This window comes from Sinohyriopsis cumingii, chromosome 2 (genome assembly GCF_028554795.1).
Source record: "Sinohyriopsis cumingii isolate HCF-2022 chromosome 2, ASM2855479v2, whole genome shotgun sequence".
Taxonomy (NCBI): domain Eukaryota; kingdom Metazoa; phylum Mollusca; class Bivalvia; order Unionida; family Unionidae; genus Sinohyriopsis; species Sinohyriopsis cumingii.
Genome location: NC_142962.1, coordinates 148,613,216 through 148,630,701, shown reverse-complemented (window position 1 = coordinate 148,630,701; position 17,486 = coordinate 148,613,216). Strand labels below are relative to the sequence as shown.

Genomic DNA, 17,486 nt, shown 5'->3' with positions numbered 1-17,486 from the left:
AAACCCAACCAAGCAAATTTTAGATCTTGGGCCTTTTCTGATGTACTGATTGCTAATAGCTATATTATTTTCTTGAGGAAATAACTCTTCAGATCTTGGAGGAAAGGGATGGGGTGGGAATATTTTCAGAATTGATTCTTTGCTACCAAAACATATGATATAATAACATTCATTGTAATAAAAGATTGTAAGATATAGCAACATATTTATAACAAGGGTGTTATACAACACTGCATATACAGATTATTTTGTCTTGTTCTTCTTCATGTTTACATTTATTGGGAAGATTTTATCTTCCTAAATATTTTCCAATTTCATTTTCACGTTTTTCAAATTCTAACTTTAGTTGGCACCTTATAAGGACTATTGCAGACCTGCCAACCCTTATGATCTGGCTGTAAGTCTTTTGGAAATGAGCCTCAAACTGCTGACTTGCAGAATAAAAGCACAAATTATGGAAATACGATTGTTGGCAGTAAAATCCATATACTGGCTTGTCTGTGTTTGATTTAGATCTGCGATCCATATTGGATTCAGTGGAGTTGGTTGGAGTACCAGACTAACTTAACAGGAATACCTCAGATGCTTTAAACTGCACATATTTTTTCATGCAGGCTGCTTGTAGAATTTTCTAAAAACAGTGTCTACCAAGCTGTACATGTTCAAGACAAAAGGGACAATATGCCTTTAAAACGTTTTACTCAGTACAAGAGAATATATAAATTCTTGGGAGAGAAAAAGGTAGGAAGGGCAACAAATACATGTATATGGCATCATAATGATTTGAGTATGTGTCCTGATAGGAGAAATGATTGCTGTCTCCATATGAAATTGAAGGAAAAAAAGAACATCATGGATTACATCGAGTTGAGAGATAACAGGAAACTGTTCAACTCCATAAGGTTTAGAACTGCAGTTTGTGCAATTGTACTGGAGGTAAATAAGGCCTCAGTGTACTTTGCAAACTTGATTAGTTTAATAAAATATGTTTACTGTCAGTGCATCTGACTTTAATCACTCTTCTGAACCTTTTAAATCTATTTTTCCAACTTGACAATATATTTTCTTACTTCTTACTGAAACTGATTACCTTATGGAACAAAATTGACCATCTTACTGAGTAGGTCATGTTAGGGCTGGCAGGTCTGCTATTGTGCTGAGGTTCCATAAAATGCTACTAAATACAAGCATGCGTTCGATTTACTTTGTGAGACTCATCAAGGAATGCTAATGTACTAGCAGACCAGAATGGGAATAGAGTGGGTAATTATGGAAAATTGTTTTTAATCTTTTCTTTTTATGGTGATGTTATATCATACTTTACCTTTTTAAATAACTCAATAAAATAAATCTAACTATAATTAGCAGCTGAGACGAATTTGAGTATCAGTATAATATGACATCACTCAAGTATGTTGATTGGAAATTACACTGTTTTGAAATGTCATTTCTTATAGTTTTATATGACTTTATTGTTGCAGAAGGTTTAATGACATTTTGCTTCATTTGTCCAGGCTGTTGAGTTTGAAGAGAAATTCTGATCCTCGTTCCTGTCTCCAGTCTCTCAGTGGCCAGCCAAAAAGATATATCTACTACAGGTAATATTTGGATCTACTGGACTGGATGTCATATTTATTAGGGTTCTACATTGAGATATGGGAGGTTTATAGTGATTGCCTCTTTTATTGTTCATCTGTCTGTCCATTCACACTTCATGTAACCAGCATAGCTCTGCAACCATTTCACATAATTGGATGCCATTGGTGATAATTGCCTTTTACATATAGATGTATCTTTAAAAGTTTTTGTCTTTTCAGGATTAATTGGGATGAACTTACTGCCTTTTTCTTTGCTTGATTTTAAATCTTCACTAATGCAAATCCATGTAACCACCATAGCTCAGGAACCATACGACATATTCTGATGCAATTTGGTGTGTATACATTTGTTTTTTAGACCTCCATATGCCTTGTATGCATTTTTTCCTGTCAGTTTTGGTTGGATAGAGTTATGACCCTTGACAATTAACTTTAAATTTTCACCAGGGGTTTTGCTTGTCACTGGCTTAGCCCAAGAACCCACCAACATATTCTGATGCAATTCGACATGAAAATTGTTTCATTGACTTGCAAGTGCATTATATTGGTTTAGTCTCCTCTACTTTAGTTTCGTGGCCTAGTGGTTAGAGCATCTACCTCGGATGCGAGAGGTCATGGGTTTGAACCCCAGCCAAGTCATACCAAGGACTTATAAAATTGGTACTAGCAGCTGCCTTGATATGTTCACAGCATTAAGAGGTTAGTGTTAGTACTAATCGACCTGGTGTCAGGATAATGTGACTTGGTGGGACATCATGCTACATGTCTGCAGCATGATGCCCCAGTGCTAGACATCACTATAAACTGCCACACTGCAGACATTGTAATGATATGATTGAAAAATTGATAAAAGTTCAGTGAAAAATCCAAACCACACACTGATATACTTTAGTTAGAAAAAGTTATGTCACCATGTCAAGCATAAATTCATGTCTTCGCATGGATACTTACCTATACATGCTTTTTATGGGTTTGTCTCATTCATTAGGAGAAAATGTTTTTGCATTTTGTTTTATCACAGGACCATGAATGACTGTCACTCTTCCTTATTCAGCATCTTGCATCAGGAAAAATTCTATTCATACCTTTTAAGACCCTCTTTGAATTTGGGACTTATCAGTGTGGTCTTTTATGCATGTAAATAAATATTGACTTAGGGGTAAAATGTGTGTATGCATGTATATAGTTTATTGGTACATCATCACAATACTGTCTTCAGAGTACCAAATATAAGTTAAGTTTTAAAAATGTAAAAATGGGAATATACTTGACCCTTGTACACATGTTGTTCCTGTATAAGATTGGTCATTGGTGCATGTTTGACTACATGTATTGATGTGCTTTGTCTAATATTTACAGGTTAACAATATATTCCATTGATGGAAATGGAAGATCAAAATTCAGCAAATGTGTAGGACTGAAGAAAATTCATCTTGGACCAAACGAAGTAAGCTTATAGCTATTTATCAGATACAGTTAGTGTTGGTAAAAATAGCATGAAATTTGCTTGCTTTGTTCCTTTTCATTATTTTTGTACAGGGATTAACTGTAGACATCTGGCCTTATATTAATGATCAGATTGATGAATCAAAATGTTATACATGTACTCTAAATTGTCAGTCCAATAGTTTGCACAATTTATGATCCTACTATGTCCATAAAGGTGTAAACAGACTGTTCTTTGCCAAAATATTAATTTGGCTCCTTTTTAGCTCACTTGCATTAAGGTCAGGTGTACTTATGGTATGGCCCTGCCTCTGTCCAGCATTGTGTCCATCAGCAATTGCTATATTTAACGTTCCTCAAAAACCACTAAATTGACAAAATTTGCCACAGAGCATCCTAGCATGAAGGGTTGTCAGATTTGTACAAATTATATCAGTCTTTCAAATATGGATGCCTTTATTAAAAGAATAGTAAAAACCCTTTAAATGACTTCTCAATAACCATTGAATAGAATTCGATAGAATTTGACAAAAGCAACATGAAAGGAAGACCTTTCATGTTTATACTAATGATGCTCATCTGTCTTTAAATATGGCCATTGTTTCCAAAAATAGAAAAACTTTTAAAAATTTTAATCTTCACTGAAACCATTGAATAGAACTTGATCCAACTCAATAGAAAGCTTCGTTGCATCAAGATGCATATTCACCATCAGATATGACTACCATTACTAAATAGAGAAATATCTTCAATTTTTTCGTCTCAAAACTGCTTCACAAAATTTGACAGCATCCTGGAATAAATATGGCCACTATTACTTAAAATAGGAAATCCTTTAAATGACTTTTGGATCCAATTTGAGGGGAACCATGGTAGCACAAAAGGCTCACACATGAAATTTGTATGAGTGATGCTGATTCATTGTCAAATATGGCCACCATTTCTAAAAAAATAAAAAGAATGCCGTAAACTGCATCTTCAAACTTCTAATCATAAATACCTTTTTCAATTTGATCAAATGCTGATCCGCCATCAAATATTGGTGCAATTTCTAAGAATAGATAAACCTTTAAACCTTGATTTTGGTTCATTACTAAACTACAGAATAGAATTTTACCAAATTTTACAATAGGCATTCTGTCATGCCATCCATTTGTCACATTTTAATTTCAGCTCAGTAACTCCCTTATTTATTCAGCTGAATTTGGAACACAGCTAGATAAAAGAAATTCTTCAGGTGTACCTATCATTTTTTTGTATTGCTTCATAATAATAATAAAACTGACAACTGAAACTGACATATTAAGTATGGCAGGTCTTTCTCATTTCCATATTAGTGGATTGCAGTAAAGGTAATGACAGCATCTGGGGCCCTGAGTGTGTGTCACATGGTGAAATATATTACCTTGAAGTCTGATTGGTGGTTATTGTTTGTTCCAGTCCAGGGTAAACAGTAGCTACCAATTAGAACTTAATAAAGCTTATTCCCTCCCTGACACACACGACATATTGGCAAAGCAATGGAGAAATTTCAGGCAGAAGTGGTTATTAATTTATCTATAAAGTACTTAAATCATAAATGAGGAGCAAATTTGGAATGTCTTTATACATGTAAATGTATTTAATCCATGACTGAATGTGCTGACAGGATAAATAAAATTACCAAAATTGTTAAGTGGGCAGATTTCTAACTGCATGATTTTGTCACCTTGCATGAATATTTTTGTAGAAGGCAAGTGAGCAATTATTTCACCTTTTTTTTAAAGATAACACCATAATGTCTTCCAAGTTTAAGTGAAATTTGTAATAAGATGTTTTTAAAGCATTCAAAACAAGGGACATGGTGACCAAGATGAGTCGTACATGTGATCAAACAGGGCAAACTGAAATGACCTTAAGGCTGGAATTAAAATCACTGAGAGCTAAAAATCAGTCTTCTTTGAAAGTACTTTTGTTATCTAGGAATTGCATATAGATAGATGCTAAGTCTGTGTCTGTCTGTAATCTGCATACTGGAAATACAACCAATATAACAACACGTAAAAAGGCGCAACCTACCACCGACAGACTTTCTAAAGATAGAAAGACCATCAAGTTTGATATGTGTATCAATAATGCATTGTATCATAGGCTATGTATCATGAATTGTATAGATACACAGCACAGGTGTGTTGTTTCACCCCTAGTTAACATGTGTCGCCTATTACCGTTTGAGATGCAGATGATGTTCTTGCGGGTAGGTTCAATTAAGTTTACATCAGTTCATTTATTGCCATTTGTATCAGGAATGACATGTGGCAAAAGTAAAAGCCACAGTAGAGAGTAGGTTGAACTGTTAGATGAAATGCAGAGAGGGTGAATTTGCCCAATTTTAAATTAAGATTTAACCAAAAGAAATATCAGTTTATCTATTTCTCAAAGTTTGTGATAGATAGTGGCAAAGATGATGTCAGTAAAACGGTCTTTTTGTTACTCTATAGCTAACTTTTATTTTCAGTTTTCCAGTTTCCAGTTGGGTCTGTGAAATAAATTATTGACTTAAAATTGGTAGTAATGCATTTCTTCAGTGTAATGAGTGTATATAACTAAGTTTTATTTATGTATTTTTGTCAGTTGCCAAAGTAACCTATCCATTTCCTGTACAAAAATACGTTCCTACTTCCAGCAAAAGTGGGTTACTTTAATTACTGGAATATGCTTGGTTCTTGTTTTGCTAACAATAAAGGTCAAAATGTATTTATACTTGATTTTTTTAAGCTGATTGAATTGGTTCCCTGGTAATTTCGTTTTAGGAAGAAGTGATGTTACTACTTGAGAAAGACGTTCAGTTTCCACTCCATATCAGCTTCAATGTGATGGTGGCCTCTCCAGTAGCCAACCACTCTTTGCCTCAGTTGAAGGTGCCAAGTCCGCCCAATGTCGCCACAAAAGGTAGTCAGACAGAGCCCATCAGGATTAGTAATGTGATGCAAAGCATAACCAGATCTCTAACAAAAGACTTTAATGAGACATGTCTGGTCTCAGATGTGGAACCAGAGCATCTTTGATAGCTATAACAGTGCTTATAAATATTAATAATAATCTTATTTGAAACAGTATTGACTTATTTATTATTGATCTGCATCATAATGCAGGAGCCATGTAGGATCACCTTTTCAATCCATCTGTTCATCAGTCCATCCATTCACATTTCTTATAACCCTTACAAACCATTTGATGCAGTATGGTAGGCCAGTTGTCTGTTATATGTTGAATTGCTGTTTACATCGGATCTTCTCAGGTAACACTTTGATGAACTTCTTGCCCATTTTGAGTGAGTTTTAGATGTTCATTACAGTAGATCCATCTGACCAGTATAGCTCAGGAACCATTCCATACATTCTGATGCAATATGGTGTGTACATTGTCTCTTAGATCTAAATGTGTTTCTGTGGGTTTGTTTTCTATAGTTTGCTTTTGGATAGAGTTATGGCACTTGAATGGTAACTTCCTATCTCTATATGGAATGTTGCTTTTAATAGGCATAGCTCAAGAACCATTCAGCATATTCTAATATAATTTAGCATGAGCGTTGTCTCTCACAAACTTGCTTGTTCTTGTATCATCTACTCCATATTTTTGAGAGCTTGCCTCAGGGCTATCAAATTTTTGTCATTGCCATGAAACTTAAGCTTAACACATTCAACATACCTTATTGGAATTTGGCAAGAACATTGTCTTTTATGAGTTTTATTCTCTTGTAAGCACCAATTTGGACAGAATTATGGCCCAAGTAAATCAGCTTCATATCTCTAAGTGGGATGTTGCATGTAATCAGTGGAGCTCAGGAATCGTTCACCATATTCTCATCCATTCTGATGTGTTTCAGAGATCAAAACTTGTCTTTTGTGGGTTTAGTGTTGTGTTCTCTATTTTGGACACGGTTAAAGCACTTGTTTATCATCTTTATATCTTTACAGAGGATGTTGCTTGTGTTAATGAGTGTTTGAGTTGATTGGATTTCAGTTATTCCATGTTATCATTGAGAGGAGTCATGGTCCCTGATTGCCTATGATTCCATGTTATCATTGAGAGGAGTCATGGTCCCTGATTGCCTATGATTCCATGTTATCATTGAGAGGAGTCATGGTCCCTGATTGCCTATGATTCCATTGTTATCATTGAGAGGAGTTGTGGTCCCTGATTGCCTATGATTCCATGTTATCATTGAGAGGAGTCATGGTCCCTGATTGCCTATGATTTCATGTTATCATTGAGAGGAGTCATGGTCCCTGATTGCCTTTTATTCCATGTTATTATTGAGAGGAATCACGGTCCCTGATTGCCTAATAAATAGTTAAATTACTAACTAAGGGAACAATCATATAAGGTTTGGGAAAGGGGCTAGGATCTTTTGAACTAGGACACTTTTCACTTTAAGATATATAAAAAATTCAGCTTACATAATGGATATAATGTTTTTTCTCTTTTCTTAATCAAATGAGAGCTGGAATATTTTTTGAAGATATTGATGGTCCCGGGCATTTCTTGAAAAATGAGATGGTCAGTTCCTAAAATAACAGATAAGGACCTTCTCCATTTGTACTTAATGTTATACATATGAACCATGAACATATGTCAACTACAATAGACTATAGTACAGGTCAGTGTGTGACATTTTTACACATCAGTATGCATCAAATGATTAAAATATGTTTTAAAACTTGTATGTAGACAGAGCTCAAAAAATCCAATAGCCCGATGCACAGGGTCCCTCTCTAATTTTAGTTTGGGTCCATCATTTATTCCAAGCGAAGTGCCCATTGGGCTTGTCAAAACAGAAAATAGTTTGCCTGATGAAACTTTGATCATGGTGATGAAATGAGTAAATGTAATTTAAAGAGGTTGACATACATGCCAAAACATGACACAATCTAAATCAGATTACTACTGTCCTACGTCAAATTGAGATCTGATTTTAATCAAATGGAAGCTTTGCTAAAAGTACAATTTTGTACTCCCAAACTCCCTGACATGGTCGTGTTTCAAGAAGACAATTTTCAGTAATCTTTATTAAAAGAAAACAATAAAAAATTTAAATTTTTTTTAATACCTGTTACATGTAGTATGTATAAACGGTAATCTGTAATGATTGGAACTGATATAAAACTATCCCTTGGGCAGTTTAAATAGTAGCAATTAAAGGGAAAAAGGTCGGGTATAAAATCCAAGTTTCACATTAACAATAACTAGTGAGATGTGTGCTAATTTGCATAGATAGGTTCAGGAAGTGTAACAACCCATTATAGGTAAATCAAAGAGATGATAGATGCATGTACAAGAACAAAAGTTATTACATATTATTGCCTTGAATGAGAATGTTTAGCTGCTATGTATTATATTTTTTGACAAGTTTGTGAACAGCAGCAGCATTTCTTTTGAAGAAAGATTGTACTGCCTATATATAATGCAAAGCATGATCATTTCAGTTATTGGAATAGTGTTCAAGTGTAATTCATTTTTATTAAATTTATATTCAAATTGTAGCTATTGCAACATTGTCTGACAGTATAAAAAAGGGGAAATTTTGGGCTTGTGGAAATTGGAATCTGGCATACTGTCAACTTTTCAGAAGCCAATTAGGAGAATAACATATAAAATAGTGAGATTGGGACAGAAAATAGGTTTTTATGCAGCCTTTTTTAAGTGCTGGTTTCAGTAAGTATTGACCAATGTTCCAGGTCTAATTAGGGTGAAATTCTCAAAGGACGCGCCAAGGCTGCCCGCAGAAACTTTTTTGGGTGGAGTGGGACACATAGTGGTCAGCCATGAAATTTTATGGCTGTAGGCCAAAACATGTTTAAAGGTGAAATTGGGAGAGGCGACTATTGCCCCCACCCCTTGCCCCAGTGTGCATGTGCCCATGGGACACACCATTTCTACATGTGAGTCGCCTTATATTCCCCTTGTACAATTCCCCATTTTCATATTCTGGTCAACTGTGGCTAAACCGCATAATTTGCTAAAGGTTAAATTGAAGTACACAAGCATAAGGCCAGTGTGACTAATTAACAGTTAATCCTTATCATTACATTTATCTTGTGAAAAGGACTGCCCTTTGGTCATACTTTCAAGCAAGCCATGTGCTACAGTGTGTGTATATATAAGCACTAGCAATTGATTGGCAAATAAAACGATGCCATATTTTGTTGTAACTTACACATTGTAGGACTTCATTTTAACAGTTCAAATCTGCAATCACAAGTGACCGTACATGTGGTAACTGTTTTTCCCACATTTTATATCCCACCTTATTTCCTTACGTTTAACTCTTAAGGCACATAACACTGTTTACTAAATAAAATATTTACTTTCAATTAGTACTTTGGGGGTACGTATACTGCGTGGTATATTTTGTTTTATTCCTTCTTTTAATTTAATCATGGTAATTAAAATTTACATATATGGTAGAGGAATGCCACGTGTTAACTGGCTGAGTTTCTTTGGTGGAAATGGAGATGCAATTTGGTTTGCAGAGAAAATTAATCAGCATTCACAGAGATCATTCAAGGGATTGAAACTAATTGGTGACAAATTTTTTTGTTGATTTTTTTCTTCTACCTTAGTACTGTTATAGTTGGCTTAACAAATCTCAAATTACATGAATAAAGTTTAATCTTAACATTTTATTTAGTGAAGAAAAAAACTTTGTAGCATGATATTAATTATTTCATCACAGCAGTATTCACAAGTGATAAAATAGAATATGGCCACTGTGGATTGCATACAATATATCTATTTATGTATGTTTTTCATTTTTTTTTTTTTTTTGAGAAATGAAAAGTGACAGACATAATGTAATAATTGGGAGTTCTCTGTGAAAAATCAGGAGATATTATGAGATTGGGAGGTAAGTGTGGAAATACCTCCAAACTTAGGAGGTTTTTTTTCCTGGCAGGAGAGTACAGATATGAACTAACCGGGCTTGTGAATTTCAGTCAGGGCTTGTGAGTTTATTTATTAAGTCACCAGCAGAGAGCCTGTGTCAAAAAAAAATTCTTTGAGCTCTGATAGATTAAATACAGATTTTTTGGGTACCTGCTTGAGTTAATTCATGCAGAAGATGATATGCTTCATTTTTTCTCTTTACATATGACAAGTAGATATTTTGTAGCACTATTTATTCTTAAATACATGCAGTTTTGAACAAAATGCAGCAGTACAAATTGATCATGTTCATATACACATGTCTAAATGATGTTGTCCAAATTAAATTGTCAGTTTTAGTCTTCTTTTTTTACCATCAAATATTAATTTAAATATATCTTATAAATGATATATCATATTCTTGGGTGTTCTTTGAGCTGTAAAATGAATGTTGTAGTCATGTTGGTTTGCATGGAGTTCGGTGACATACATTACATATGACAGCTGTGGAAAACGAGGTTATTTTGGTATTCCAATGCAATGAAGGTATAAAGTTACTGTAAAATATCAATTATTTTTATTATTATGGCTGCAGAATATGTTTCAGTACAAGCATTGCACAGTTCATTCATTGAATTTAGATCCATGTTTTATGCTGAAAATATTGCATCTGCTTGACTATGTTTCATTTAGTTGTCAGCTTACCAGACCAAAAGGCCAAGTGAGGTTATAGTATGGCCCTGCATGTGTACATCAGCAGTTGCTGAACTAATCAAAAACCAGCAGATCATATTTAACCAAATTTTCCACAGATCATCATGGCATAAAGGCTTTTAAATTTGTACAGTGGTGGTCTGTCATAAAATGTGGCCACTGTTTCAAAAAATAGGAATACCATTCAAATAACTTATAACAAAAACTGCTGAACACTATTTTATCAAATTATACAGAAAGCTTACTGGAAAGATGACCTTTCTTTCTTTTTACAAGTGATGCTGATCTGCTATCAAATATGGCCACTATTACTAAAAATAGAAAATCGTCAGTAACGTTTCTTCTCTAAAACCACTCAACAGGATAAGATCAAATTTGACACAAAACATCTTGGAATGAAAACTTTTTCACGTTTGTAATAATGAAACCAATTTTGAGTCAGATGTGGTCACTGTTAATTAAAATATAAAATCCTTTAGACAACCTCTCAAAACCTGTTCATCAGAATTTGATAGAATCTGTCCTTGTATAAAAAAACCTTTCAGATTTGTACAAATTATGCCTATCTGCCATCAAATTTGCTCAGTCTTACTGAAAATACAAAAACCTTTAAACATGATCTTCAGAAATCTGCTAATTAGAAGTTTTAAGAAACGATAGAAAGACTTTAAAACTTTTACGAAAGATGTCAATCTGCTTTCAGATATGGCCACTGTTACTGAAAATAAAAATTGGAAAGACTTAAACACCACCAAGTAGAATTCAGTGAACTTCTATAAAAGATTTTGATATGCCATCAGATATGGCCGTTGTCACTGAAAATAGCAGCAGTACATACATTGACCCCAGTATCAGCTAACTATGTTTCTTGCAGCAACACCTTCTTCAGACCTTAGTAAGACCCACACTCCATATTTTCATATGGACACCCAAGCATTTGACTGATGACAAAACCATACTGAGAATGCATGGACTGGAAGTCTTGTAGTGACACATAGCAGTTGGTGTGGAATGTCATGACATTGGGTTCTCTGTTGGATTTGGTACCAATGGCTATCTTCCAACAAGTCAAATACATCTTGTCATGTCCCACTCCGAACCCCACAGGACATGCAGGGGAGTTTGTTTTTAGAATAGCCCACATTTGAAACCAAACTGCCCAGCACATCCTGGCCAATGTCATAACTGCAGCTAACTTACAACTGACAGATACACTGCTCGCTATCTCCACCCTTCTTAAAAATTACCAAGAAACCAAGTTACGATCACAGCCATTATTGTCCAGTCTCCTTAATAGTAGCCAGATTGAGGAAATCTGAAAACATGCCACCCAAAGAGACCAGTTTCCCTCAAACACAAGGAAGGGACTTTACAAGAAATCAACAACAAGGATTAAAATTACTCTCCTGTCAGAGACATAGCACAGAGGGAAGCAGTTCTACTGACCGTGCAACTGGAGGAGACCACAAATCACAAAAGTGAAAGTGGGCAAGAAACAGAGATTTTAATTGTTTTCACCTGCATTTCTATCCTAGGCACCCTCCCAATAAAAAAAAGACACATATTTTATGTTGCTTTTTTCAGCTTTTCCATTGGGAAGAAGGCTTCTATTTTTCAAAACAGTCACCTCGCAGCAAGAAATGATTGATCTCCTTCAAACAAGGGTGATACAAATTGCTTGCAGTCTGAGTTCGTTTATATTTTATGGTTGAGATAGGTGAAACACCAAGAATGGTTTTGAATGCCAATCTGGAGGGACTGCTCAATCATTTGTCTTACAAGATATGTATCTAAATGTCCCCATTCATATAGCTTTCTGGAATTTCCTGCAGTTTGCTTACAAAGACACCATTTACCAGTTCAGAGCATTCCCATTCAGACCCAACATCAGTCCCAGGATATTCTTGCATTTGGTTGAATCACGGACAGGATAAGGACCACCTCCATGGCAGCAACATCAGACTGTCTGGATGGTACAAAAACATGAGATGAGTTATATTTTGGAGCTAAACATGATATCTCATGTTACTGTCCTTCTCAACAGAGGATTCCTTGTCAAGATGGAAAAATCTGGACTCATACCAACTCAACATCTTATCCATGTATATATGGCGATCTAAAGACGGGTAAAAAGAGTATGTCTCCCTCAAGTACAACCATTGAAAATCAACACAGTGGTGGCTTCATTGCTTCAGGGAAAATCCCCAAGATGGAGACATTTCATCATCTGCTGAATCAACCACAATGGCAGGCATTTCATTCCAGTCCATAGTTGAACATGTTTGTCTCGATCATATTAAATAAACCCTCAAGAACAAACAGTTCTCTCAACAGGTGTGGAGAGAATCACTCAAGTAAGAAGGCCCTAATTTTTGAAAGAGTATTAAGGAAAATGGACAATTTTCACACAATGGTAAGAACACATTGCTTCACTTACTGCATTAATATGTCAAATGGCTAACTTCCTACTATGGCTCTTTGATGAGAAATGGTTAGAGCTAATCATGTGAATAATGCTTCCATTCCACATTCTCCGACCTGCTGCATCATCATAGAAGAAGAGGTATTGGACAAAACAAAGACCTATCCAATCTTCTGGCAAAATTTCAATTTTACACACCCAAAGGCATTGGTTCTCTGCCCAAAGTGGAATCTATGATGGGTACTAACCTGACTGAATAAGACACCATTTTAATTGATCTTGAGGGCTTCATTGGTTCACCTCCCATATAAGATATGTTTCCTACTCGCACTGGTGATGACAGGCAGAATCAGCAAAATACATGTTTTATCACTTGACCCAAATTTTGTGCAGTTCCAACAGGATGGGTCAGTGTCACTTATCACAGTCCTGCTTTCATTGCTAAAACCATGCTCCTGATCATGGAAAATCATACTTCTGTGGTATAACCCCTATCTAATCTGGACATTTAGGTATAACCCCTATCCAATGTGGACATTTAGGTATAACCCCTATCCAATGTGGACATTTAGGTATAACCCCTATCTAATCTGGACATTTAGGTATAACCCCTATCAAATCTGGACATTTAGGTATAACCATTATCCAATGTGGACATTTAGGTATAACCCCTATCCAGTCTGGACATTTAGGTATAACCCCTATCCAATCTGGACATTTAGGTATAACCCCTATCCAATATGGACATTTAGGTATAACTCCTATCTAATCTGGACATTTCATCTCAGTTTCATCTACAGGACTGAGAGCACTGAAGTGGCACCTCGGATGGACTGCTCTGGTGCACCCAGGGAGATCATGCTTCTTTTTACCTCTCAAAGAGGGAAAGGACAGCAAATTAGCATAGACACATTTATCTTGGATAAAATGTGTTATACGCTCCACTTAATGGAATTAAGCCAAGATCAAATGAAATTATACATACTGTGGGATTGACGTCAGAGTCCATTTGTTCTTGCATTTACTTCTGAAATCTTTCATACCAAAATGGCTCAGCTAGACCTGTTTGAGTCTATCGCCATGGCATAACAGGTTCATAATAAACATACAACCTCCCAGCCTACCTGCAGTTACATATAGAGAGCATGCACTCCACTCCTGTAGTAACTGAAATATTTACAGAATTAGGCACCAATTCCTGTATCAAGGGGAGATCACTCTATTTAACTGCAACTTGTTGGGGGCTGATCATTTTTGACTTCTTATCCAAAATGTTTTAGCCTGGGAGGTCTAGATTTGCAGGGTAGTAGTTGTTCTTCTGCAGGTAATTTGATTGGAAAATATTATCAGAAATTATTCGTTTTTAAAAGGAAATTAACTTTTCTAAGTTAAATCCAAACTCACTAGAACATACTGAAACTTTAAGTCACTTTTTACCAACAGTCAGCTTGTTGCTTTTCTGGAATGTGCATAGTAACATCATGGTACAGATGAATACTGCTTCACAGGTAAAAAGCTTACAAACATTACAGAAAAGAAAGTGAGAAATTATTCCTTAAAGGAGTGTTAACAAGGAAATCTTTGGTAATACTGATTTTTTTAAAAAGACATTACATTTTATAAAATTGGTTTGTGATAGGCAATTGTTTTCCTGAAATGATAAAATGTTAACTCATGTTTGTTAATATTAATTAGGTATATTAAATTGTTTTTTTGTTTATTGCTTTCCTGTAAAACAGGATCCCTATTTTGTTATATATATGTGCAATTGTTGTGTGATGTTTTATCAGATTGGAATATGTATAAACACCAAAGTTGAGGTGTTTCATAAGAAACATAAACATTGTCTATTATTTATAATGCGATATTGAAATGTATAAGTGGGGGAAACTTGATATTGCCATAGTAATGATACCACTTTTATTGCCACAATGGTGATATCATGTTTGAAACTACTTTCATTTCCTATTTAGGAAAATATATCTGCCTTTTTGTATGTTATTAAAATGTACATTTCTATATTAAGATATATTTTGTTTTGCTTTTCTCTCTCTCTCTCTCTCTCTCTCTCTCTCTCTCTCTCTCTTCAGTCCCTCCCTCCGTCCCTGCCCCTATGTCTCTCTATCTACCTTTTTATCAGGATGAACAGATTGCAAACTATGTCAGTGCTGTATATTAGTATATAATATTAAAATTATTTAATTAGTGACTTACATTTTCATCATAGTCAACATCATGATTGAAAATGAAGAAACCAAGGATAGATAAATGTTGATTACAGACTGAAATGAAGTGACTGTTGAAATTGTGGTGCAACTTCAAACTAGACTGCAAGATTTCAGTGGACATAGAATTCACAGAATGCAGAAATAAGCAAAGAACAAAAGTCCTTATAGCTAAACTCAGTCAATAAAATATTTTGTTTAAATCTTGGATCCGACTGCTGTGATGATTCTACATTACTCCCAGTCTAGCAGTGTTTACTGTATCAATCCACATAAGATATATGCTAACTAAAGTTTTTAAAATTCTCTTTATTTTTGTATGAGAACATTAATTAATTTGACAAATATAGTTTCATTCATTGTATATAGAAGCTGATTTAAAAAAAGGACAGTCCTAAAAGGTTGTAACATTTGGAAACTTCTTTTTATCAGTGAGAGTAAGGCAGGCATTGGCACAAAATGGAGAAAAATCATGCAAGTTGATGGTTGTTGCCTTAACAAGTATATAATTTAAAAAAATCTTTGTGATGGGGGAGTTAAAGTAGTTATAAGGAAATATTTCACTTGTGAAGTGGAAACATTTTGTTTTGTCTCTCATGTTATGACTCTATAGTCACAAACTAAGTACAGAAAAAAGAAAAACCAACAAGTATTGTAAAACTTAACAAATAATTTGAATATCAAAGTTGTGACTATTATGAAGTGAATCCAAAATAATCCCTATAAAGTTCTATGAAAGTCCAAAAGAATAAAAATTCTGTGAAAATTTCAAAACCAGATATGTACTGGTTCACCAAGAATTGTGACGTTGCCAAGATGGCATTGTCAAGAACTCTTTTGAATAATTCACAACAGTTCCAGCATAATATTATAGTCCAAATAATGAGCACCTTCTACTTCACTGAACAGTCCAAGCAGATTTTTTTGTCTCAAATAATATCTAAGTACAACATAAAACACATCTGCATGGATCCATGGAGAGCTGTCAATCCTGAGGATAGAATATTTACCTGGTGACAGGCAAATCCTGTAAAACAATGTAGACTGGGCTATTTTTTTTATTTCTGATGACACATTTTCAAATTGTATTGACGCATCTATTATTCCAGTCTACAAGAAAGATATTCAGCAGTAACACTAGAATCATCAATATCCGCAGTACCCAGAGGTTCTGGATACTGGAATTCAATTAAAAACTATAAAAGCAGCATGAATATATTCAATTGATTAAAAAAAACAAATGTATATCTAGTACAGTAGAAGAATAATATTGTGAAGGCAGTAAGAAAGAAAAAACCTCCAGGTGAAATTGTCATGTAAGGATCAATTGTTTTTTGAAATCCTTAAAATGATTATAAGATCAGAATTAATTAGTTATTCTCAAGCTAAGGCAAAACATGAGAACAAAATTTAAAGAAAATTGAAGCTAAAAAAACAGACACTACATACTTTAGTGAATGAAAATAATAACCCCACTGTTATGGAAGAACTGAACAAAAAACAAGCAGATTTGGAAGAAATGAGAAAAAAGAGGTAGAACTGTACTGTTAAGATTGAAAGCAAGGTGGTATTAGTTGGGTGAAAAAGCTCTAAATATTTTCTTATTTTCTTGAAAAGAGAAATTACATAAACAAAACAATAAAAGAGTTAATTACAGAAGATGGAACAAGGGTAATGTGTCAAAAGAGATTTTGAATCAAAGTTATTTTTGAAAAACTATAGAAAGCAAAAACAACAATAAGTTACAAAACTTGCGGTCACATTTTTAATCATGAGAAAATCTTTCAGATTTTGAAAGAAGCTCATGTGAAGGTAAGTTAACTTTTGAAGAATGTTGTTTACATTGAAAAATATGAAAAATGAAATTAGCCCTGGTTCTGATGGATTTATTGTTGAATTCAACAAATTCTTTTGGTAAGATTTAGGTTGCTTTATCTTTTAGGTCTCTAAAGGCTGGATATGATATGGAACATTTATCAGATTTTTAGTTGCAATGAATCATTACTTGCATTCCAAAAGAAGATAAAGACAAAAAATTCATTAAAATTTGAGACCAATTTCACTAATTGTAGATAACAAGACTACTTCAGCATCAATTGCTTCTAGGGTGAAGAAAATCCTCCCTGCTGTTATTAGTGACAGTCAAAAAGGGTTTTATTAAAGCGAGATTCATTG

The 17,486-nt window shown here is 34.5% G+C and overlaps 1 protein-coding gene across 5 annotated transcripts in view; it reads left to right on the top strand.

Annotated features, from left to right (window-relative positions):
* Nucleotides 1-15,111, top strand: part of LOC149806052 (germ cell-less protein-like 1) — a 60,773-nt gene extending 45,662 nt beyond the window's left edge. For all 5 annotated transcript variants that reach the window (XM_089950918.1, XM_089950922.1, XM_089950919.1 and 2 more), the window contains exons 13-15: nucleotides 1,515-1,598; nucleotides 2,958-3,045; nucleotides 5,837-15,111. In XM_089950918.1, the coding sequence (XP_089807044.1) occupies nucleotides 1,515-1,598; nucleotides 2,958-3,045; nucleotides 5,837-6,091 (427 nt within the window). In that variant the 3' untranslated portion in view covers nucleotides 6,092-15,111. The remainder of the gene's footprint in view (nucleotides 1-1,514; nucleotides 1,599-2,957; nucleotides 3,046-5,836) is intronic.
* Nucleotides 15,112-17,486: the final 2,375 nt, after the last annotated feature.